Source organism: Acipenser ruthenus, chromosome 13, assembly GCF_902713425.1.
Source record: "Acipenser ruthenus chromosome 13, fAciRut3.2 maternal haplotype, whole genome shotgun sequence".
In the NCBI taxonomy this organism is placed as follows: Eukaryota; Metazoa; Chordata; class Actinopteri; order Acipenseriformes; family Acipenseridae; genus Acipenser; species Acipenser ruthenus.
This window is the reverse complement of record NC_081201.1, coordinates 22,355,648-22,381,502: the sequence shown is the minus strand read 5'-3', so window position 1 is coordinate 22,381,502 and position 25,855 is coordinate 22,355,648. Positions and strand designations below refer to the sequence as shown.

The following is a 25,855-nucleotide window of genomic DNA, read 5'->3' as shown; positions in this document are numbered from 1 at the left end:
CTTGTACCCCAGCAGTTTTAAAAATGCAAAATTGTAACCAGAGTTATTATCAAGTGTGCTTTTTTCCAGCAATTACCTGTTTTATAGCTTGTCATTAGTGGGTTGCCACATACGTTACATGTTATCTGTTGTATTACAGGTTAAAGAGATGAAGGTGCAGTTAGAATGGATTGTGAAATAAATGCAAAGTGCTAAAGAGCCTATCAGACAAACTCTCTCTCTCTCCATTGGGTTTGGACAGTAGCCAGCAAGATAGCTTTGAGTAAACAATGTGTTGAGGATTCAGAGGGTGAGAGGCTGGGCATTAATTATTGAACCGGCAGAGTGGTGGGCTTTTCTTTCTCCTACAATAACACAGGACATTTCTCAAAGAATGCAAAACTTGACTTGGGAACTAAAGGGGCCAGGTTGCTATTGATGAAAACTTGAGATTTACAGAAACTTTAAGAACTAGATGAGATTCATTCAGTAGCTTTTTATCCAAGAAACCTGCTTTGGGGAATTATTTTGGGTTCAAGATGTTTGCTGTACATTTGCTATCCTTTTACTTTTCAAAACTGAAAGAAGACCAGATTCAAAAGGTAAGCTGTGCACATTTACCTAGTTGTGAGTGTTTGTTTAGATCAGATCAGTCACAATAGTGTATGGGTGTAATTGTCAGTGCTTTGTCCTGGTTACCTTGTAATAACTATTAGTATTTATTTTGGATTTAGCAATACCACTTTGCCATTGGCAGTACTGAAAGAGGTTTCATCCAGATCCAAACAGAATCAATCGTATACAATTAGACAAACATTTCAACAACTTTATTCATCAATGTCATAAAATACAGTGAAAAACAAATACTTTTTTCAAAACACTTTTCTATGGTTTTTCTAGTTACACTTTAGGGTACAAGCATACGGTAGGCCTATACAAAGAACAGTACAACCCTGCTTTAACAAGAGCAAGGCCCTTTATTTAGATTTTTGTTTAGACATTTGTATTGTAAATGTCCAGATTTTACAAATGTTTTACCATAATTCATTTTTCAAAGATTTCATTCTAAATGTGTCCCATTCATGCATGTCAAAATACACGCAACAAAAATGCCATGTTCCCTTAAATAAATCACAGTTTCAATTTACAGCTTCTAAATCCAATTTTCATACATAGCTGCAAATCATGTAACATAGCTTATTTCTTTGAAGTCTGTGTAGCTCTGGAGAGACAAGAATCAGAGTGCAGCTCAAAACAGAATTACACATCCCTTAAATCTGTATGATAAAATGATGAAGCAGTCTATTCCACTGAGACAGGAGCTTAATATTATGAGTCAAGCCTCGCTGCAAGCATGGCTTATTAGATTGAAACCCTGTCTGTTACTTTAGGTAAAGTACTCTGAGATTAATGCCGACTGGGATCTGTGAAGCCAGCAGTTCATTGAAAAGAATATGATGAAACTCTGCTCTACAGTCCGTTAAATAAAACATGATAAAATGTAACCGTTAAGAATGCAGTGTAGGCTGGCAGTACCAGGAGTAAGCCTCCAAAAGACTGCACACAAAACACCCGGCATAACAGTGTCAATAGGGTGACTGATTCCTAATTCATGCAACCTTGTTGTTTTGCATTGCTTTCAATTTTACTTAAATGTACCATTACCCCTACATGTATTTAAACACTCAATTCAATAAATAAACATATTAGTCTAATACAGGGGTGTCAAACTCCAGTCCTCGAGGGCCACAGGGTCTTCTGGTTTTCATTCCAACTTAAGCTGTCAATTAACATAATTGATCTAATTATTTGTTGAATTTGACATATTTAATATTTTTCAAGGTCTTTAACAGTTGATGGTTTTAAAAATGCACTTGATTCAAGGTACACTACTTATGAAACATTTTGAGGCCTAGTGAGACGTGTTAAATGTGTCCAGTTAATCAAATAATTAGACCTATTAAGTAATTGAGCGCTTGGGTGGAACGAAAGCCAGAAGACACTGTGGCCCTCCAGGAACTGAGTTTGACACCCCTGGCCAAAATATATGAGCAGGGAGGAGACTGGGTATAACCCTGCTTACCGCAAGCGAGCATCTTAACCACGATGTAAGAGCTGAGCTGGTCTGCATTCGTGGTTATAGAGCTTTTAACCTCATGTCTTCTCACTGACAGGACAGAATCCATAATTGCAGTGCATCACACAACACTGTTTCAAAAGTACAGTACCCTTTGTTCTGTCTAACAGGTGGATAGGTTCCTGTATCACATGCGCCTCTCGGACGAGCAGCTGCGGGACATCATGATCCGTTTCCGGGCGGAGATGGAAAAGGGCCTGTCAAAGGACAGAAACCCCACAGCCACAGTTAAGATGCTGCCCACGCATGTCAGGTCCACCCCGGATGGATCAGGTAAGACGCAGTGTGCTACAGTGAACTCCAGCTAGCCCTGATACTGTGACTTGACCTATAAACCATGCTATCATAATGAAGTGCATCGTTCCAACTTTGCAGCCAAACTTCAGTATCATAAACCTGTAGTTAATGAATAAAACCAGCTGTCTCTGTATTTTATTCAATGGGCTACTCCTGGTTTGTGAAGAAAATATAAGGAGGCTTTGCTCTATTTCAGCGTTTATTTTTCAAGGACTCACAAAATACTGTATTAAATAGCATACTTTTTACAGTACATATTTGACTGGGGTTCTTCATTGGAACACCAGAATAGCTGATAATTATACAGCAGGTTTACAACAGAATGCAAATCTGAAATACAAAAAGGTTTATACTGTATACAAGTCAGTAAATCTACTCAGAAAGCATTAACTAAGTTTCCTACAGTAGATCAATGTGTATTTTACATACATAAGAACATAAGAAAGTTTACAAGCGAGAGGAGGCCATTCGGCCCAGCTTGCTCGTTTGATGGTAGTAGCTTATTGATCCCAGAATCTTATCAAGCAGCTTCTTGAAGGATCCCAGGGTGTCGGCTTCAACAACATTACTGAGGAGTTGGTTCCAGATTCCCACGATTCTCTATTTTCTATTCTGAATGCCCCTTTATCTAATCTCCATTTGTGACCCCTGGTCCTTGTTTCTTTTTTCAGGTCGAAAAAGTTTCTCCTCTAATCAGTACTTTCTGTTTTCTACATGTTAACCACTCCCTAATCCATGTGCATGCATTTCCTTGAATCCCTACTGTGTTCAGTTTGATAATTAATCTTTTATACAGGACTTCGTCAAAAGCTTTCTGGAAATCTAAATAAACCATGTCATGTGCTTTGCAATTATCCATTGTCGATGTTGCATCCTCAAAAAAATCAAGCAGGTTAGTTAGACACGATCTCCCTTTGCTAAAACCATCCTGACTGTCTCCCGGTATACTGTTACCATAAAGGTAATTTTCCATTTTGGATATTATTATAGTTCCCATAAGTTTACATATAATAGAATTCAGGCTTATTGGTCTGTAGATACCTGGTTCGGTTTTGTTTCCCTTTTTGTGGATCAGTACATCTTAAGACCCAATCTTTGAGAAGGGTAACGTTTGCCCCATAGACCCCCTATTATGTGATGTGGACCCCCAAGGGGGGCTCTGACCCGGGGGGGGGGGCTCTGAACCACAAAGGTTTAGACTCCAATATGGTCTTCACAGTCAGGTAATTTCAACTACTGCCAGCCAATGAGCATTTAACCAGTTGGGATCTGTATGCAATTTCAAACGCTATTGCAGTGTTTGTTACAAGCCAACACTGTTCATTATTTATAGAGAAGGGCGAATTTCTCGCTCTGGATCTTGGTGGCTCTAAGTTCAAAGTGCTTCGGGTGAAGGTATCGGACAATGGGAAGCAGAGAGTCGAAATGGAAAGCCAGCATTACCCAACCTCGGAGGAGATCACGAGTGGCAAAGGGACAGCTGTAAGCAGCCTTTCTTTTTTGTTTTTGTCCTGAGTTATACAGGATTGTGTTCATATTATCACATGTCGCTTATTTTCTTGCAGTTGTTTGATCACGTAGCTGAATGTTTGAAGGATTTTATGGAGCGGAAACATATGAACACAAAGAGACACCCCCTAGGATTCACTTTCTCCTTTCCCTGCAGTCAGACCAAACTAGATGAGGTAAGAGAAAGAGCAGGAATCAATACCCAAGACGCACAGTGATCCATGTCCATTCCTGACACATTGTGGGCTTGACAGCACAACTTTTCATGGCTTTTTACCTCTGGAGGCCTGGGTCTGAATCCAACTCAAATGAAATTAGTCTGGTGGTCTTAACTAGTGTTGCACTCATGACTGGAATTATCAGTTGTTTCTGGTTCAACAAACTATTCTCGATTTAATAATAAACTAGATAAGAAAGTCACACAGACAAGCATTTCGGTTAGTGCCTTGCCTCCATCAGTGACCTAGTGAAAGCACTATTTGAAATGTTTGTCTTCTTGCCTTAGCTTCTTCTAAGTTTTTATTTTAAAGTTTTGAGGTTATGATGAACTAGACATTGTCTTAAAATAAACCACTACATCTGAACAAAGTGAAAGGCAAAAGGACAACACAGAAAGTATTAACCAGTAACATTCACACTGAAAACTATATGAAGGATTAAGTGATCATCAGTCATTGAAGAAAACCAGATCATGAGTGCTAATTTCGCCCATCGATTCCCATCACTGGTCTAAACAAAATAAGCCCCTGCAGTAGTTTTACTTTGACTCAACCCATCCAAGTACATCAGAACACAAAGAAGTGACCAGGTGCCACCTTGCTCGGCTGCTGAGAACTACCAAGATTAAAAAACAGCTTGAATAGGCTCAGGTCAAACTGAATGATTTATATATGTATATTAACCAATTATAAAGAAATAAAAAAATAAAACCTGATCACATGTTTTTTAACAAACCACCTTAAAAGTGGTTCTTAAAATAATTTAAATACCATTTCAATGCAGCAAAGTTGATAATCCCAAAGTAGGGATGTGTGCAGAACAGTTTTTACTTCCTTTTTTAATGAATAGGTGACTATATATAAACTAACCTTTAACAAATATTATACAAGAACCGGGCACTGCTTTTCCATTGTTTTCTATGGAGGTCAGCTGTTCTATTATTGCTCAGTAATGGAACAGATGACACTAATTAATGACACTGCTTACTGATGAAATGCTGGACAGAGACGCTCAGACACTGCTCTCAAATTAACCCTCAGATTACAATGACTATGTCAGACAAACAAAGGTACATTCATAAATAACTTTAAAAACTTGTAGTATAAGTGATAATGGCATTGCTGTAGCGTGTTCCTCAGTAATAATGGAACATCCTTTCAAATAATGCCCTTGACCTCCAGCCTTAGAATTTATTGACTCCCTTTATTACCTTGTAATATGCCACAGCAGTGCCATTATCCCTGAAATGAACAATGCTGTGTTAGTAAAGGGTCCTTAAAATAAAGTGTGATACAACCACGCAGTACGTTCATTATTAGACTATAGAAATATGTTTGGTTTTGCCACATCTTTTGTTTGTTCTAGGGCGTGCTGTTATCATGGTCTAAGCATTTCAAAGCCAGAGGAGTGCAAGGCACAAATGTGGTGGACTCCCTGCGCAAGGCTATTGACAAAACCGGGGTAATGCTACATTGAATTTTGACTTCATTCTTTCTTGTTTATATTCACATTTAGACAAAAGCCTGAATTAAATGACAAAACAAGATATATCAGTGCTAAAGTTCCACGCTATAACATCTTTCTAAACAATAACTTTGCTATATTGTTGCTTAAAATGAATACATGTCACAGTCATTATATTGTAGATGTAATCATTCCTTTTTGATAACCCTCTTATTCTCCTGTGTGGTTGGTGTGCTTAACTATGATGTCTGTTATGCTTCACTAGGGCATGGATGTGGATGTTTTGGCCTTGGTAAATGACACTGTGGGGACAATGATGACCTGTGGATATGATGACCAGTACTGTGAAGTTGGTGCCATTATAGGTAAATACAGGCTACGTTTCTAATTTGTATGCACTACTAGCAGAACTGCCAGCATCAGTAAGGAGGATATCCAGAGATACATTGGGATTGTTTATATTTATGTAGTTATGGGGTTTGCTGAACCAGTCGAGTGTAAAAGTGTTGGGCTTGTCTGGATTCATGGTTTTAGAGCTTTTAACCTCATCTTACCGAGGGAATCGGTCTAAGCATTACAGAACACTACCTGCTACACTAGTGCTGGGTGACAAAAATATGATGCAAGGCATTCTGTAGTCATATAAAATGCTCCCACTGTGCTCCAAACTAAACCATATATATATATATATATATATATATATATATATATATATATATATATATATATATATATATATATATATATATACTGCATATAGTGGTAAAGTGCCCCTGTTGTCAGGACACTACGCCCCGCGATATAGGAAGCGTACTCAGAATTTATAGTTCAGCGCGTTTTGCTCACTTTTATTGTTCACAGTCAAGTGAGCGGAAGCAACCAAAATAAACAAACACCTAGCTCTCCCTGAGCACTAATAAATACAACATGATAAACTAATTAACAAGAGGAAGGCTAAGCCTTTTACCTCATCCCAAACAAAAACACTTCTTTTGTCTTTTATATATATAGTTATTTTTATCTTCTCTCCCCAATCTGTCCAATATTCCTCCTTCCTTGTCTCTAACACCCTCTCTCCTACCCAGCAACCCCTTTCCAAATATCAGCTGCCTTTTACAAACATCTTGTTTATTGTATCTTAATATTCCTTTTTTATGTGTTAGAATTCCAAGGTAGAACTACAAGAAACCAAACCAAGTCCTTGATATTGGTTGTTAATTCACATATAAAGTTAACGTCAATTAATGCATCATTTCAATTAAAAACCTATTTATTCCATGCAAAATACAACGTTACCCAGTACTCTTGTTTGTAAATGCTCTCAGATTATGAATACAATGCCACCAGGTACAGGTACCAATGCGTGTTACATGGAGGAGATGAGACACATTGACCTGGTGGAAGGGGACGAGGGGAGGATGTGCATCAACACTGAGTGGGGATCGTTCGGGGACGACAGCTCGCTGGAAGACATCCGCACCAAGTTCGACAGAGATATTGACTTGGGATCCATCAACCCTGGGAAACAACTGTACGTACACAACTAGGAGTTAGATAAATATCACACCTAATGTGCTGTTTCCACTGCTTGGTGTGCCTGGCTATGGCTGCCAATGGCAACCAAACAGGATGTTTCCACTGCTCGGCTGAGCGTGGTTATCTGGTCAGGTAAATCGCCACCATTGTGGCTGATTTCCTTTCATATAAGTAAAGCACACATATGATATTTTCTTTATTGCTTTATTTTTTTATTCATGATAGACACAACAACAAATCCTGGCTATTTGGCTGTGCTTTCCTTCTTAACCAGATTCCTTTTTTCTTTGTAATGACCCTATGGTTAAATGTATTTGTTACCATCGGTTTCTTTAAAACAAAGCACAGTACGAATGTTACAAAATGATAACCAAAACACCTTGAGAGTGCTTAAAAGAACTTGAAATTTATAACTTGAAATATATTAATTGAAATATATAAGATGATTTCCATTACATGAGAGTAGATGTTAAAACTTCATGCTGATTTGAACTCGGCTCTCGACAAGATAAGCACCAACTAAGACATAGCTTTACAGTAAACTAATGTGATCCATATGTGTCTCCATCCATTTACGTTTCCTTCCATATGATGATGTAGATATCCTTCTGTCTGGTGTTAATGGCTGAAGTGTAATGCTGGCTCCAGGGATCAGCTTATTTTGCCTCCCTGGCGCATCAGCACACACAACGGCTGCGATGCTGGCTCCGGGGATCAACCACAGTGCAGCCTCCCCAGCGCATCAGCATGACAACCGTCTGGATTGAGCTAAGTAGGGTACATCTCTGGGGTCTTCAAGTGGGCACCTTCCATCCTCAGTGTTTCGTCAACTAGCCCATGACACCCCAAGAGGGCTCGACGGTGATTCTGGCGTCCCAGCATCACCCTCCTCTGTCCCCCACTCAACTCAGCCCAGCTTACTTACCTGTACATCAGCGTTTCTTTCTTTCTATTGTGCTTGAGATCCCCAGCCAGAATCTTTCCGTCTCAACCACAGCCAATTGCTGCTCCTCTCTGCTGCTTCAGATAAGTTCTTCACTGTGCGACGCAACTCTTGGCCACTGAATCCGACGTCTCTGAGAAACCGGGTTGTAGAGTGTGCCACAAATCCTCGACAACCCACTTCCACTAGGTAACCCGGACTCTCCATCCTCGCTGTTCCGCTTCAGTGGCTAGTTGAGTATACCGCAGTTTCTTCCTCTCATATGCCTCATCTACAGCATCCTCCCATGGCACTGTTAACTCTACCAGGTGAACAAGGCGTGCTGATCCAGACCACAAGACAATATCTGGTCGAAGGTTAGTGGTGGCAATCTCAGGTGGAAAAATAAGCCGTTGACCAACATCTGCCAGCATTTTCCAGTCTCTATCAGCTTCCAGTTGTCCTGGGCGAGGATTGGTTTTAACACCTTTTCTTGGTGGTTGCTCTCCTGGGCGGAGGAATGTTGTCTTTTGTGTGTAATGTTTTGATGGAACAGGTGGCAACTTATTGGTCATGTTACGCTTGTCTTCCAATGCTAAGGCCAAACATCGCAGCACCTGGTCATGGCGCCAAGTAAACCATCCTTGGCTAAGAGCCACCTTACATCCTGTCAAAATGTTCCTTAATGTTGCAGGTGATGAACACAAAGGATCCTCTCCTACCCAGAGGTTTAGGTTCTGTGGTAATGGGAGAACATCATATGTTGACCTGATGAGGAAACTGATCCTGCTCTGTTCCATTGACCATAGGTCTTGCCAGCCAATCTTGCGTTGTTCCACACTCTCCCATCTCATCCATTCTCCCTGCTTGGCCTGGGAAATGGCCTTTATACACCTCATCCTCTCCTCCTGCTTTTGCACCTCGTTGACTACCAGCTTCCTCTGTTGAGCTGGGGCTGCCTTGTGCCATGTAGGAGGAGCTGAACTGAGACCAAGACCCCCTCTTCCTTGCTGAACTTGCCCCATGATATCACTAATTCGAAGGGCAGCCTTTGCATCTTCCACAGCTTTCTTTGCCACCCACTTTCTTTCAGTTTTCAACACAGGTGCTGCCTCCCTTACGCATTTGTCGCGTGACTCTACTAATGTCATTTCCAGTCTGACCTTGGCACACTTAAACTCCTCGGTTAGAGCGGAGACTGGTAGCTGCAGTATTCCTTTACCATAAAGTCCCACTCTGCTGAGGCAGCGTGGATCTCCCATTTCCTGATGTATGAACTGATTAAAGCTTCCAGCTTCTCCACTGTTGTCAAAGAAACCTCGTACACAGTCAGTGGCCACAGCAAACTCGGCAGTAGACCAAACTGAAAGCACCAGAGCTTTAGTTTGGCTGGTAGAGCGCAGCTGTCTATGCTCTTCAACTCTTCCACTGCTTGTTGTCCAACTTCTCCCACACGAACTGTGTCCTTTAGATACCCGTCGTACCATCTCTCAAGACTCTTCACTGGCTTCTCAGACATTGTTGGTATTGCCTCACCATTAATGAAGAATGTTTTATCTACTACTTTGCCTTTAATTATAGAGATGCTCCTTGATTTAGTGGGCTTGAATTGCATTCGTGCCCATTCAATGTTATTGGTTAATTTGCCCAATAATCGATTAGTGCAGGCTACTGTTGTAGTCATGGTTGTCATGTCATCCATGTATGCTCGAATTGGTGGTAGTCGCATTCCAGAAGCCAAGCGCTCTCCTCCTACTACCCATTTTGATGCCCTAATGATTACTTCCATTGCCATGGTAAAAGCCAGTGGAGAAATGGTGCATCCTGCCATTATTCCAACCTCTAGGCATTGCCATGTAGTGCTGAATTCTGAAGTTGAAAAACTAAATTGCAAATCTCCAAAGTAGGCTTTCACTAAATTTGTTATTGTCATCGGTACATTGAAAAAATCAAATGCTGCCCAAAGAAGTTCATGTGGCACTGAACCATATGCATTAGCCAAATCCAGGAATGTCACATTGAGCTCCTTCCTCTCCTTTTTAGCTGATTGAATTTGTTGCCAGATCACATTGATGTGTTCTAAGCATCCTGGGAAACCTGGAATGCCCGCTTTTTGTATTGAAGTGTCAATGAAGCAGTTCTTTAATAGGTAAGTTGACAATCTCTGAGCAATAATGCTGAAGAAAATCTTGCCTTCTACGTTTAATAGGGAAGTAGGACGAAACTGACTGATGCTTATAGAATCTTTTTCTTTAGGTATAAAGACTCCACCTGCTCAGCGCCATGCTCTTGGTACAACCTGTTTTTCCCATGCCACTTTCATCAATTTCCACAGAATTCGTAGAACTCCTGAAGCACTCTTGTACACTCTGTACGGAACTCCATTAGGCCCTGGAGATGATGAAGCCCTTGCTTTTTTCACAGCTTGCTCTACTTCTTTCCACTTAGGTGCACAGTCCTCCATTTGGTATTCTGGTGGATTGATAGGTGGGATGTCTGACGGAATTGACATAGGCTCCTGCCTTTTTGAATCTGTATGTGTTTCCTCCAAATATCTCTCCACCTCAACCTTAGATGCTTTTAGTGTGCCATTCTTCTCACTGGTGAATAACTTCTTTACAAATTTGAATTGGTTCTTTATAAAAATTAGTTCTCGCACGCTCCTTCTTTTTGTAGCGTTTCCGTAGGCGCTCAGCTCTGTGCAATGTTGCAAGCTTATCTTTTATGACCTTTTGTAAGAGATTGAGTCCCTCCTTCTGACTTTGTTCTGCTCTTCTCCATTGCTTCCTCAGCTGTCTTCTTTCTCTAACTAAGCGTTCAATCTCCTGCTGCCGTCTAGACTTTTCCAGGAATAATATATATATATATATATATATATATATATATATATATATATATATATATATATATATATATATATATATAACTTGGATCTTTCTAGTTTTGTAAAATTAACATCTGTCATAAACTAGGAGTTAATTAAAGGCTGGATTAAACACTTTGAAAATATGGCCAATAATTAGGGCTTCTGTTTTTCTGTTTTTAGCTATTTTTGTGTTTTATGTAAATCTTTTCTTTTTAAGGCTTTTGCTTTTTATATACTGTACGAAATTATTGTTTTCAGTTACTTTCCACAATGCTTGGGTGGTTTTTTCTGTCAAAATATGTATAATAGTAACTCGACAGTACTTACGTTGTACCTTCTTTCCTTTGCTGTGATCCACAACTAAATCCTTATGGTCACGGGCACATTCTGATGAGTTTTTTTGTGTGTAGGCATTTTTTTACATTTCGCCACAATTTGCAATTCTGTTTTAAATCCTCTGTATTTTAACTGTAATCGGCTTTAAATCCTGCGAACAGGCCTCCATTCCTGATTGTAATCTCATTTTAAATCTTGCAAGTGGAGTCTCCAATAGCAATGTAGGAATGTTCTGCCACTCAGTAGTTGGGGCGGGTTTAAAGTATTCAGAACGAATCAATGATAGATACAATTCAGGAAGGAGGGACATTGCCCAGCTGCACTGGGACTTTTTTTGTAGTAGTACTTTTTTTTAATGGGAAAGGGGTGGTCAATGTGAATTGAGTAACCATTTCCACTGTTTTTCCACAGTTTTTCTGGTGTTTATTGGCTATACACCAATTTCATATTTTTTGTATGGGAGTGTTTTATCAGTTTTTGTCGATTAAAACCCAAAATCAGAAGCCCCACCCATAATGTTTAAACTATTTATTTAATTAATTAATTAATTTCATAAATTTAGTCGTTGCCAAATATTTGTATTATTTTCTCCCAATTTAGAAATGGCCAATTATTTTTTAAGCTCAGCTCACTGCTACCACCCCTGCGCTGATTCGGGAGGGCGAAGATGAACACACACTGCCCTCCGAAGCGTGTGCCGTCAGCCGGCCGCTTTTTAAAGCGCACTGCAGACTCACCATGCCGCCACCCAAGAGCTACAGCGTCGGAGGACAACACAGCTCTCTCGTAGCGTACAGGCAAGCCCGCAGGTGCCCGGTCAGACCACAGGGGTCGCTGGTGTGCGGTGAGCTGAGGACACCCTACCTGACCCAACCCTCCCTCCCCCCGGGCGACGCTCGGCCAATTGTACGCCACCCCCTGAGAGCTCCCGTCCACGGTCGGCTGTGGAATAGCCTGGACTCGAACTCGTGGCGTCCAGACTATAGAGCGCATCCTGCACTCCGCGTGGAGCGCCTTTACTGGATGCGCCACTCGGGAGCCCCATGTTTAATATTCTCTCATCGTTCTCTTTTGTTAGATATCATTTTTAGCACATTTTTAAGCTATCGAGAGACACAAGAGGCATACATTGTAGATACTCTTTTATATAGTAATTGTTCTTGCCTTTGAACAGGTTTGAGAAGCTGATTAGTGGAATGTACATGGGGGAGCTGGTAAGAATCATTCTGGTGAAGATGGCCAGGAAAGGCCTGCTGTTTCAGGGCAGGATGTCAGACGCACTCCGCACCAAGGGCAAGTTCCAGACCAAACACGTGGCTGAAATAGAAAAGTAAGAACATTCCAACTTCAAGCATTTTGTTTTATTATTAACTGGCCAATTTCCAAACTTAAACGTTTCTACCTAATGTAAGATATCAAAAATTATTATAAGCTTTTGTAAAACCTTTCAGTAAAAATCATTAACAACCGGAAAAATGGCCTTTTATGTACATTTTTTAAATATTTTCCTGTGTAATGTCCTTAAATGTGTGTTCTCTGTCATTCTCTGTTGTTTCTCCTGAGATCATTATTTACCGACCACTGTGTCTGCTTCTGAAAAGAAACGTGGTGGTTTGAAAAATGATCACTAGGGGTGTGCAACTCTAACTTTGGCATACAGGCCTTAAGAAACTCTCCCAAAATGCAAACAAATTAATTTAGTAACTTTATGACGTGCTATTCACTATGCTTGTCAATAAAAATGCTTAATGAATAAAGGATATTTGATAATGTATTGTTAAATCAATTTATATAAAAGCAAATGCCATTTTTTAAAATCTCTGATACTGTTTTTATCCTGCTGGGTGCTGAAATCATGGAAGCGTGCTGCAATTGTAAATACAGCACTTACTTGTTTCTTGCAAAAAATGCTGGGAAAGAGACTATAGCAGCAATTACAATCTCCAATCACTGTAACTAATAATGAGTTGACAATGTTAATCCTAACCAATACTAAAAGTGCATCACATAAAACAGGACGAGATGACACAATTGGAAATGAAGTGGACTTAGGACAGAGGACAGTAGACACTTTGTTACACAGAGGGTGGCGATGGTATGGAATGTGTTACTTAGCCATGCTGTTGATGCTGAATCATTGGGATCCTTTAAGACCCAACTTGAGTTTTGAGATCAATCTGCTACTAGGAACTGGATGAGCATTGATAGACCAAATGGCCTCCTCTTGTTCATAGATTTTATGTTCTAAAAGTGACTCTCTCATGATTCCAGCAAGGAGACCCAAGTCTGAAAGCTGTTTTTTCAGTCTAACTGGTATGCAATTCTCTGCTGTTTCAGCTATAAAGAGGGTCTGAGTAATGCTAAGGAAATCCTAGCTGATCTGGGACTCAGCCCTTCAGAGGATGACTGCATTGCTGTCCAGCATGTCTGCACCATCGTCTCATTCCGCTCAGCCAACCTCTGTGCTGCAGCTTTAGCCGCAATTCTTACTCGTCTGCAAGAGAATAAAAAAGTCAAGCGCCTCAGGACTACCGTCGCTATGGATGGAACAGTCTACAGAACTCACCCACAGTAGGTTAAGTCTTTTTTAAGCCCAAACTAAAATGTGTCAGTCCAACCATGAATTAGACGTGATACTTTATATTTTGGTATATGTGCCTGTAACAGGGGATGTGTTACATGTGTGGGTAGTCACTGGAAAATACTGACACAGACACAGAACATTGATACGTGTTGATACGCCGCTTAGGAGCTCAGATATAATTTCAACACAGTACTGACACTAGGGTACCAACAATGGTAACTCTAGTGTCACATTTAATAACGAAACCAATACAAAACAAAGCTAAAAATAAAAGTTTGCCACACAAAATGAGCAATCGCTGGGCAATCACTTTCACAGGCACCGTCTTGCATTTAAAGGTTTCTGTGGTAATAGCTCCTGCAGAGCGGACGCTCCCCTCCTTGATGTCAACAAACATCAGGGTGAGCCTCCCGCTCAGCTGGTCGCTTAGCAACTCGTCTCCGGCTGTGTGTCGCAGCTGATTTCTCCCAGGCACACACACTCCACGAACCAGTTACAGGGCTCCCTGTGACAATGCTTTTAACCACCTGATGCAGACTGACACCCATCCTCCGCTATGTTACATATGCATTATAATAACATAGTTGGGATCTGCTTGTATTACCGTATTGATTCAGATTAGCAATAGTCCACTGTACTGATCCATACCTGTTTTTCTGTTTTTGCTGCTTCTGTTTAGGTATGCTAAGCGTTTACACAAAGTGGTGAGACGTCTGGTACCGGACTGCCACGTGCGGTTCCTGCTGTCAGAGAGTGGCAGCGGGAAGGGTGCTGCCATGGTAACGGCTGTGGCGTACCGGCTGGTGTCTCAGCGCAAGCAGATCGACGAGACGCTCGCGCCATTCAAACTGTCCCGCCAGCACCTGCAGGATGTGAAGGACAAGATGAGAGTGGAACTGGAGCGCGGGCTGAAGAAGGACACGCATCACAGCGCAAGCGTCAAGATGTTGCCATCGTACGTCTACGGGACACCAGATGGGACAGGTAGAGCTCCTATAGTAGTTACTGTACTGTACAGCACTGTAAAAAAATACTTTAGGATTCGCTTGTAGAACACAGAGAAGCAGAGGGGTCGCAGTTGAAATGCTGCTTCAGACCCCAAGATTTTTTTTATAATTTACAAAATCATCCATTTCTCAGTTGTAATACAATGAGTCATTGCTACGGTACCAGCAATAGTATCTTCTAGAACTGTATACTTTTACACAAATCAGAGAAGGGAACAACAAAATGTGGTCTTAAAAAAGGGCTGGCCTTACTACTAAATGCACATAGTCAAAATATATGTCAAAGAATTTCACTAAGATGTTAATGTTAGTTTTCTTCCATTCAAACTATTAATTTACTGTTTTAGTTTGTAAAAGGTATGGTTTTTATATTCTAAATCAAATGATAAATGAGTTACATAAGTGGACCACCATCACAAAGCGCTTTACAAGATAGTGAGGAACAATGCATAATACATTAATTACAGGGCATAGTACATTAAATACAACAGTAAAATAAAAAAAAGCAAATACATTAAATATAGGCATAATACATTAAATAAAAGGCTAGGATGTGAATTCTAAACATTGTGGATGCGTCTGTCAAGCAGAATCATACGAATAAGATGGAGTGAAAAACCTGAAATAGCAGTTTAGACAACAGCTAATAACAGATTCAAGGTTTAGAGAGCGTTAAAAGCAAAAGAAAACAAGTGGGTCTTGAGAGTTGATTTGAAGCGAGTGACTGTGGGATCTGCACACACTAAAGCTGGGAGAGAGTTCCAGAGAGTCTGGGCCATGAAGCTAAAAGAGTGCTCTCTGAGTGTGACATGCTTTTGCTTGGGTATAACAAGCAGGCCTGAGTCAGAGGCCCTCAGCTTGCAGGCAGGGACATAGTGGGTCAACAGGTTGGAGAGATACTCTGGACCTGTGTGATGGAGGGCCTTGTAGTCAAGCAGGAGAATTTTGAAAGTAATCCTGAACTTAACAGGTAGCCAGTGCAGCTGGGCAAGACAGGGGGTAATGTGATCATGTTTTTACATCTGGTAAGGATCCTAGCAGCGGCATTTTGAACAAGCTGCAGTCAGTTTATGGCGCGTGACAGAAGACCACCATAGAGAGAGTTGCACTAGTCGATTTGAGAGGAGATGAATGCATGACAGAGTATCTCTGCATCCAGGAGGGAAAGGTAGGGACGGACCTCTGAGATGTTTCGGAGGTGGTAGAAGGAGGATTTGACTACAGAGGAGATTTGGGCATCAAAGGAGAGGTTACTATCCAGAAGTACACCAAGGCTTCGTATAGTGAGAGAAGGCAGCAGCAGACAGTTTCCGAGGTTCAAGGCAGCAATATTGAGATTCTTGAGTTGAGTTTTCGATCCTACTAGAAAAAGTTCAGATTTCTTGGTGTTGAGCTGAAGAAAACTGGCAGACATCCAGGCCTCGATGTCTTGGATGCAAGCTGAGAGCCGGACCATGGCAGAGGGACATCCAGGGTCTAGTTTTAGGTAGAGCTGGGTGTCATCTGCATAGAAATGAAACATGAGGCTATGTTGGCGGATAAGGTGACCCCCCCATGGAAGCATGTAGACGTTGAAGAGAAGAGGCCTGAGAATAGACCCTTGAGGGACACAGCAAATGACCGGGTTTGTGTCAGCACTGCTTCCATCATAGAAAACAGACTGCATGCATCCAGTTAGGTAAGAGGACAGCCTGGAGAGACAGGTTCCAGAGATCCCAACATACTTCTGAAGGTAGTCAAGAAGAATGCTATGATCTATAGTATCAAAAGCAGCAGTTAGGTCAATGAGGACAAGGACAGAGGGAGCAGCAACATCAGCATTGAGCAGGAGATCATTTTACAATCTGGAGCAGAGCGGTTTCTGTACTGTGATGTGGCCAGAAGCTAGACTGCAGAGATTCAAGCAGATTGTTATCTGTGAGATGTTTCGTCAGCTGGCTGGCTACAGCCCTTTCAAGAGTTTTGGAGAGAAAAGGAAGATTGGATATGGGACGGAAGTTGGATAAGACAGCCGGGTCAATGGAGGGTTTTTTGAGCACTGGCGTCTTGAGGGCAGAAGGAACCAAGCCTGAGACCAGGGATAGGTTGAGAGTGTGCATAATGAAGGAGCAAGGTCAGAAGCACTGGAGTAGACTAGAGACATCAGTAATGAAGAGAGGAGGGAAGGAAGAGAGAGCAGGACAGTCAAGCTGGTCAACTACTATACTGGGTTTTATGGCAGGAGAGCGTAGAATAAATGGTGTTGATTTTGTTCCAAAAGAAAGAGGAGAAATCATGGCAGGTAAGAGCGGAGGATGAATGGGAGGTGGATTTATCGATGGCTGGATGCAAGATTTGGTCAATGGTTTTGAAGAGAATATTTGGTTTACCGTGTCCAAGAGATTTGAGTTCTGAGAAGTACTTCACCCTGGCAGCAGTGAGCGCACGTCTGGAGGTACTAAGGTGATCAGTCCATAAATCTGTATCGCTAACAAAACATGCATGATTTATTGCAGAAAGAGGAAAGTTTCTCGCTTTGGACCTGGGGGGTACCAATTTCCGAGTCCTTCTGGTCAAAATCTACAGTGGTCTGCGCAAATCCATCCGAATGTACAACAAGATTTATGCCATCCCTTTGGAAATCATGCAGGGAACTGGTGAAGAGGTGAGTCCTGCCTCCGACTGTATCCATAGTGCTCCACTTCCTGTATGTTACAAATACATGTTTAGCAATATTCACTCATCCAATTGAGATGATTGGAAACAGTGATCTTCAGCATAATCTAGCAAAAACATAACGACGAAGGTGGTACTGGCTCATTGCTAATTTATTGGTGTCCAGCAATTTGGAGCTGATTCAGAGATGGAAATAAGACCACTGTTGATTAAATAGTTATTCCAGGCTTTAGTATAACCTTCCATTATAAAATGTTTACCACAGTAAATTTGCAGTTTTCCAGTGTTATACTATGCATTTAACAGTTTTAACATGGTTTGCCATGTTTTTAAAATAAACTTAATACATTCATAAAACAATATATGTATGTATTTACTTATTTTGAGCAATTTTAAATTCAGCACTATAGAGTGTTTAATAGTTATGGATGAGTTTCATTTAAAAGTTTAGTGAACGGCTAGCTTTTTAATATAAGTAAACTAAAGTGAAGGATGTACAGTTCTAAACTAGACCTGCTTGTAAGAATCAGTTCATACCAATGCCTGTGTCTTCTCCAGCTTTTCGATCACATCGTTCAGTGCATCTCTGACTTCCTGGATTACATGGGGATGAAGAACGCCTGCCTGCCCCTTGGATTCACCTTCTCCTTCCCATGCAGGCAGGCTGGAATTGATAAGGTATGTGTGTCTCATTCTTTCCATTAAGAGACTGTTTTGTTTCCAACATCAGACAAGAGCAAGGTTTCCTTATATAACCCATGAGTTCAAAAGAAAACCAGTGGCTATTATGTTTCTTTTCTGATGTGTGAGGGAACTGGTGAGACTGCACCTAGAGTACTGTGTCCAGTTGTGGTCACCACATCACCAAAGGGACACTGTGGCCCTGGAGTGTTCAAAGAAGAGCAACCATAGTCATGTTGTTGAGGCAGAAAGACACTTGGATCCTTTGAGACCCAACTTGACAGTTCTAAGATCAAGCAGCTACTAGGAACCAGGTGAGCTTAGATGGGCTGAATGGCCTCCTCTCATTTGTAAATGTCCTTATGTTCTAATGTTCTTACTGGTACCTGTTGTTGTTGAAATTCCTGACGCATATTACCACTCAGACCGACAGCTTGCTTGGATTTCAGTGAACTGCTGTTACCCATTTCTTTAGTGGTGACTGTAATGTATTGTTAGTAAATCATTAATATTTCAGATGCTACTAAAGTTGTGGGAGGGATTTCACATTATTGTGGAAACAACATCTGATTTACAGCAAGACTAGGGGTGGGGATTTATTACCTATTTTTCCTCACTCAGAGCCCTCACACTTACCTTGATATCTCTGGATAGATAATCAACTCCTCTTTGAAACTATGAAAAAGATTTTGGTACAACATTCAATGTAGTGTTGTCCTTGGCAGCCCTTAGCCAGAAACCTACTTCTGAGGGTAAAAGGAAGAGAAAATGTCAAACCAAGTTACTTCACATGGTAGTAAGTGGATCATATTTGGACTACCACTGCACTTGAGGGAAAAACTGTTAATTGAAATCTCTTGCATATTTTAAATAGACGATTATCTATTCCGGTATACTTGGGAATTTAGTAAGTTCGGGGTCTGAGTGGGGACCCCCATTCTTTCAGTAAATCATCTTTCCTAATATGTGTGGGAACTGTATAAATTACATACGTTAACATTAACACAAATACAAGCTGTTGTGTTTTGTTATCTTGCTCTAGGGCTCTCTTGTTAGCTGGACCAAAGGTTTCAAAGCCACAGACTGTGAGGGGCAGGATGTAGTTGACATGCTAAGGGAAGCCATGAAAAGGAGAAATGTAAGTCCTCATTCATTTTTCATTACGATCCTGTTTCTCCCCGTTGTGCTTGTGTAACCGAGCTGCGTCTCCCCTCAGGAGTTTGATCTGGATATTGTTGCCATGGTGAACGACACAGTCGGAACGATGATGACCTGTGCCTATGAGGACCCCAACTGTGAAATCGGACTCATTGCGGGTAAGGCACGACACTTGTTTGTTTTTTTTTAGTCTTAGCTTAACATGAAGTTCTAGACTGGACCAGGTTCGATGTTCTAATTATATTTGCAAATTATTGTAGTAATATAAAAAAAAGACCACACACAAAAGACTTTATTACCTTTAAAGCCACTATATACCACCACTGTATTTTTTAGTGTACAGTATTTAGCGATGAAAGGGGGCAACAGAATTGTCTAGTTGGAGCAACATCAGTGGAATTAATAAGTAGCAAGTCAACAGCAAGCCTTTCCTGCCTTTCACCTCTGGAGGGCCTAAGTGAAATGGGTTTGTTGGTCTAAACTTATGCCACGCTTCCATTTGCCACTGGGACTGCCTTGATAGCAATTTCAAATCAGACTCCTACATTTCCACAATTTCAATGGGGACTCTGTCAGTCCCAGTTAAGATTATGGGCCGGTAGAAATCAATCTCTCCAATTTGTGCTGATGATGGAAGTTACCTAACGAGTGTCCAATGCGAGGAACATAATTGGCGGTTTTAAATCTGCAGACATGTAAAACAGATTATTAGGTTTTGGAATAACACTGTGTCTGGTTACAATTACCTACTGCATGTCTCTTGACTGTTTATTAACGAGTGCACTTCAGTAACTCTGCTTTTGCTTATTGATGTCTCTCAAAATGAAGCGTTCCCCGAGGTTGTGTGAAGTTTTAACACGGGTGATCCATGTGTTTCCCTGCCACAGGGACTGGGAGTAACGTGTGCTACATGGAGGAGATGCGGAACATAGAGACAGTGGAGGGAGAGGAAGGGAGAATGTGTGTAAACACCGAGTGGGGGGGATTCGGGGACAATGACTGCATTGAATTCATTCGAACCAAGTTTGACAGAGAAGTCGATGAAGGGTCCCTAAACCAAGGTAAACAAAGGTAAAGAAGAGCTTGGTTTGCTATCATTCACTTTAATTATATGTAAAGTATTAATACCTAGCTAGCATATTTTATCATCATTGGGAGTCACATTAGTCACTCCAGCCAAGTTACATTAAAGGATGGAGGAAAACTGCAGTGACTACCTTTATAGGATCAGACTTAATTTTAGAGTATTGCTACCGCCACCCCAGTTGTTTCAGAGCCATTCAAATTACTTTTCTGGACATCTATAAACACTATAACATCACATACAAAACACAATGGTATCTGTGGATACATTCAGAGTCAAAAAGTGGTTACAATTTGTACTTATTCTCCTTGTTACAGAGGCAAAAGATATAGTGAAGACAGATCTTCATGAGACTCGGCATACTTGTGGGAAATTATCTGAACTAGGGAATAAGATATTTTGTAATATTCGGTTTTAGAATCAGTTATAAGCAGGGATTGCTACTTGAATGTGAGTCCTTGTTGTAACACCAGGTGCTAACAAAAAAGGTGTCACTAGAGGGCGCAATATCCCAAGGACAGGACAATTCAGTCATTCTAGTTAAGGAGCTGGTTATGCAGGTTCAAGGGAAAAAAAAAAAAAAACTATTCAGGTGATTTGTTTACTACACTCCTAAATGAATATAGCTGATGTAAACCTGTGCTAGGATTTTATATTCCATCTGGCTGTGCAGTAAAAAGCCAGTAAATGTGTGTTCCAATTGCATCTCTTGCGAGTGGCCTGCAGCTGCTGGAAGTTTCAACAGCAGTGACAATTGGAGCAACTGTTGGGTTTATCATCTTGGTTGTAGTTTTGAAACCAAGTCATCAATGGGGAAGAAGGATACGCTGTCTGCAACATCGGGACTGTCTGAAGACAGCAAGACTGAAAAAAGAATCCGGTCTGTGTTAGGGCTATTTCATTATTAAAGCCTTTTTATTGATGGATTTGCTCTCGAGGCTAAACCACTATATCCATTACTTTCTGGACTCAAGAGGAGGGGCTGTGGAAGAAGAATAAAAAGTAACATACTGTACAAACGATTAACCCCAGAAGACTGGAGAAGCTGGGCACCATCCCACCCTGATTTTAACAGACCCTTTGTGCTGTCAGCTATGCCTGTCATGATGGTTTGGGGGCCTTGTTGTGGCAAGTCAAAGTAGAAGAAGACAGAGTCCGCTGCAGCCGATCGCCGAGGTTAAAGGGGGAAGAGCACAACTGGCAATGTTGTGTGATACACTCCCGTTACAGACTCAAGAGTTGACAGTCACTTGAGGGACATCCTATTCACACAAACAGTATGTGTTACATATTGCAGGACTTTCTATTTTTCGTTATCCCCTGTATATAAACTGAATAGTAAATGTAATTTGATTGTGCCACTCAACTGTCAATGTAATAAGATGCCTTGTGGATTCAACATTTATATTTCTTTTCTGTAGTTGTTGCTTATGAAAGCAATAATTACAGTTAAACAATCATGCTCCCTGAGAAATTTCAGGACTCAAGTGAGCACACCTTGATCCTAACATTCAGCCATTAGATCCCTTCTCTTCTGTGTAACCAGGTATGAGAAGATGACCAGTGGCATGTACTTGGGGGAGATAGTCCGTCAAATTCTCATTGACCTGACCAAACATGGGCTGCTGTTCAGAGGGCAGATCTCAGAGAGGCTCCGGACCAGGGGAATATTCGAAACCAAGTTCCTGTCCCAGATTGAGAGGTAAATTTGTAGTGTGTGATATTCCAGGCTCACTTCTTACAATCTAGCTCATATTGTAGATTACTGGACTTGATCAAAGTCTTCATGGAAATGAGTTACAAGAATGCATGGAACATACTATCCATGTAGATCACTCCACAGGAAAATACTGTAAGAATTTAATGTTTCTCATTTTATATATGCCGTACGGGGTGTTCCATAAATGAGACACCAAAGTCAATACCATATATTGTGCTTATTAGGGTGTTCTCTATTAAATCAGGCAGCCACACCCAGTTGACTATCTGCACCACCCATCAAAGTGACCTGAATTTGTTTCTCTTTGCTTAAAAAAATAGAGATAACCAATTTTAACAATTATGCAGAGGATCTTATGGAATGCCCTCTATATTTAAACAAGGGTAGAGAGTTTGAGTGTTAACATTTTGTTTTGTATTCACTCCTGAGAGATTTTGTTTATTTTTGGGGGAATTCATTCAAATCCAACCACAGAATGTGTGGGCGAATCGCACTGTTTCAAATTACACCGTATTGCAAAGCAGACACAGTGTTTAATCAAAAGGAAGAATTATCTTAATTTAGCCATTTAATTTAGTTTTAACTTACTTTCTTTTCCTTACGTTGCACTTGTTATATAAACAGAGTACTCTGTGAACGTTCATGGACGTGTTTATTTCACTTATAAGAATTGCTGTAATCAACCAAATCTCGCCCTTTGTTATTTGGTCATTTTCATTGATGGAATAACTACAGTATTTAAACATTTATTGAGTATCTTGTAATTGTTTCCCATCTTCAACCCAGTGACCGTCTGGCCCTGCTCCAGGTGCGAGGCATCCTGCAGCAGCTGGGTCTGGACAGCACGTGTGACGACAGTATCATTGTGAAGGAGGTGTGTGGCGTGGTCTCACGGAGAGCCGCTCAGATCTGTGGGGCCGGCATGGCTGCCATCGCCGACAAGATCCGGGAGAACCGAGGACTGGAGCAGCTTGACATCACCGTCGGGGTGGACGGGACGCTCTACAAGCTGCACCCACAGTGAGTGTGAGGCGAGGCCTGCGTGTCTGCCCTTCCTTTTCATGCACAACCTCCTACGGCTCTTCAGTTGGTTAATGTCTACTGAGGACAACAAAACTGTAGCCAGATTCAGTACTTCAGAAGTGATAGGCATGAAATACATTTTCAGTAAAACTTTAGATGAAGTGTGTCTAATTACTCTGTGTTTACATTATAGTTACATGGTAAATACATGCATACTTACACATAATTACGGTTTTATGCATAGTTACAATGTATTTAACATGTCAATCTTTTTGCCCGACATATGTAAGTACTAAGCATGACATCAGGTAGAAGAATTCAGAGTCGGTTCTAGGCCTTCTAGGAACCAGGTTACCCGATTCCTGGAAAGGGTTAATTACACCGTTTTTTGCCCCTAAAGCACTATGAACTAATGCGCGCATGTTTGTGGCTGTAAGTCGAAATAATCAAGTTTGAAGGTTGTTGTACGTCATGGCTGGAGCAGGGGAGAAGGGAAGGGAATGCAAGCCAGCTGACCGCACGCATTTCTGTGTGTTCTGCTTTCACATTTTTTAAATGGTCAGTTTGAGAAATAAACTTTGTTCAACAGCTGACCCTGCTTTAATACAAAGCTCACGCTACATACTGTTTTACATAATGGTAGCGCTGCTCTTAAATTACTGTGGCTGATTCTTTGGCTTTAGAGATAGTATCAGCTCATCATCTAACCATGGAATCTTGTGCAATTAAATCTCTTAAACTCCTGACGGTAAACAATGTAACAACATTATAATAATATATAATATATTTATTATATATTCATTATATTCAGACTGTTCTAGACTTTTGTCAAAGAAACCAAATCCAAAACCAATTAATGGGGAACTAACTAGAATCGTGTTTGTTGGTCTTTAGTAGAGAAAATATTTCTATGAACCATGCTGAGCTCAAACTAAAAATGTCAAGGATGTAATGAAATACAGAAACAAAACAAGAATTGGAAACCAAATATGTAGGTGAAAGAACTATACCATTTTACACACCCTATTTATTCTACCTTTAACATCAGCAGGTAAAGGTGAATTTAGTAAAAAAGAGGCAAATGAATTATTTTGATATAAAAGTGGACATTTATTTGGTGTATTGTCACTTTAATCAGCAAGGTAATGGCAGTCGTGTAGCTTAAGGTAACCGTTTGATTAAAACCTGGAATATTAGTTGATTGGGCAATGTGCAGTATTGCTCAGTAGAAATGACTGTAGACAGCTGGCTTATGACTCCTGTCTTCTTTTCCTAGTTTCTCGAAGGTACTGAAGGAGACCGTGAAAGACTTGGCCCCCCAGTGTGACGTCACCTTTGTGCTTTCTGAAGACGGGAGTGGGAAAGGAGCTGCCCTCATCACGGCTGTGGCTCAGAGGTTACACAGCCACACATAGTGTCAGAGGTCACTTTCAACCAATGTAATACAGTCCTCATGAGACTAACAATCACTGTCGAAATGAGGTAATAGTGATACTTTATATGATTTTCAAAGTATTTCATTTCTTACCTATTTAATACCCCAGTGTTGTGTGTTTTCTGTCATTTTCCTGTTTTTCATCATTTACCATGATTACTTGGTAACTGGATCTGCTTTAAAATGTTGAATTTCTGAGGTGGTTTTTAGAAAAAAAATAGCCTCTATGAGTGTGCAGCTGAAACTTCCCTTATAAAAGTTTTACATAGTAAAAACATAGAAAAGTGTAATAAAGCACGGTAAAGCATAGGTAAGCATTGTGAAGCCCACAGAGGTATGGTTAAGAACATTGCAAACCATGGTTAACAAAGGTAAATGCATAGTGTAATAATAAGAAAAGCATGGGAAAACTGTGAAATTATCACACATTTACTATGGTAAACTTCAACAGGGGTTCTGTCCCCTCAGAAACTGATTTTCATCATTATTTTCTTTTACAAAACACACATATAGAATGTTAAACAGTTAAGAAATGAGCTTGTCCTGAAATCTAGATGTTACAAGATACCTTTTAAAATGCATAGACAAGGTTGGTTCGTGCAGCATCAGTTTAATCGTATTGTAATTTACTGTCATTGACTGTAGAGACAGCATAAGAGATATTTGGCTTGTCAAAACGTTTGTCAAATACGTTTAAAATACTCTACCATCGAGTATTTTATAATTACGAAGTAATGACACAAATCAATTTTTATAAGCTGACATCAAAAATATAGACTGAAGATTAATCTTTATTTCCTCTGACAATTTTACCAAGAGGTATTTATATACTGTTTGTACTAGTTATTTTTTTATATTAAGATGTAAGCTTCTAGATGAAAGGATTCTGTACCTTCCCTGATGCACTGCCATTCACAATGTAGGTCTTCCATGTGCCAATTTTAAATACATTGCATCTGGTTGAATTTTAGGTCACAGACATGTTTGCATGTATTACTTTCAGGTAGTCTTGTACTTCGCTGTGAGGGAAGCCGGTTCCACTGTGATTAATATAACTGATCATATCAAATAAACCATTTAAGATTCTGGCTTCCTGTTTTCTGTGTTAAAGCCCGAGACAGACAGGCGTGGCGCGGCACCGCTGGGCATTTTCAGTGCGGTACCGTTAGTCTGCACCCGGACACACAGGAGCGGTATGCACTACATGGTACAGTAGTTGTCAGTACCACACCGTAGGCTATGT

The 25,855-nt window shown here is 40.7% G+C and overlaps 1 protein-coding gene across 2 annotated transcripts; it reads left to right on the top strand.

Annotated features, from left to right (window-relative positions):
* The first annotated feature begins 289 nt into the window (after window positions 1-289).
* hkdc1 (hexokinase domain containing 1) lies at window positions 290-25,700 on the top strand. Of its 2 annotated transcripts, XM_034030111.3 has the most exons (18): window positions 290-581; window positions 2,227-2,389; window positions 3,747-3,895; window positions 3,979-4,098; window positions 5,507-5,602; window positions 5,871-5,970; window positions 6,953-7,136; window positions 12,440-12,595; window positions 13,603-13,836; window positions 14,529-14,833; window positions 17,352-17,500; window positions 18,070-18,189; window positions 19,235-19,330; window positions 19,409-19,508; window positions 20,238-20,421; window positions 21,981-22,136; window positions 22,941-23,174; window positions 24,454-25,700. In XM_034030111.3, the coding sequence occupies exons 1-18, from the start codon at window positions 519-521 to the stop codon at window positions 24,590-24,592; spliced, it is 2,748 nt and encodes a 915-aa protein (XP_033886002.3). In that variant the 5' UTR covers window positions 290-518; the 3' UTR covers window positions 24,593-25,700. The 2 variants fall into 2 exon arrangements, with proteins under 2 accessions (XP_033886002.3, XP_033886004.2); XM_034030113.3 differs by lacking the exons at window positions 22,941-23,174; window positions 24,454-25,700 and having other exon boundaries at window positions 20,238-20,411; window positions 21,981-22,130.
* Window positions 25,701-25,855: the final 155 nt, after the last annotated feature.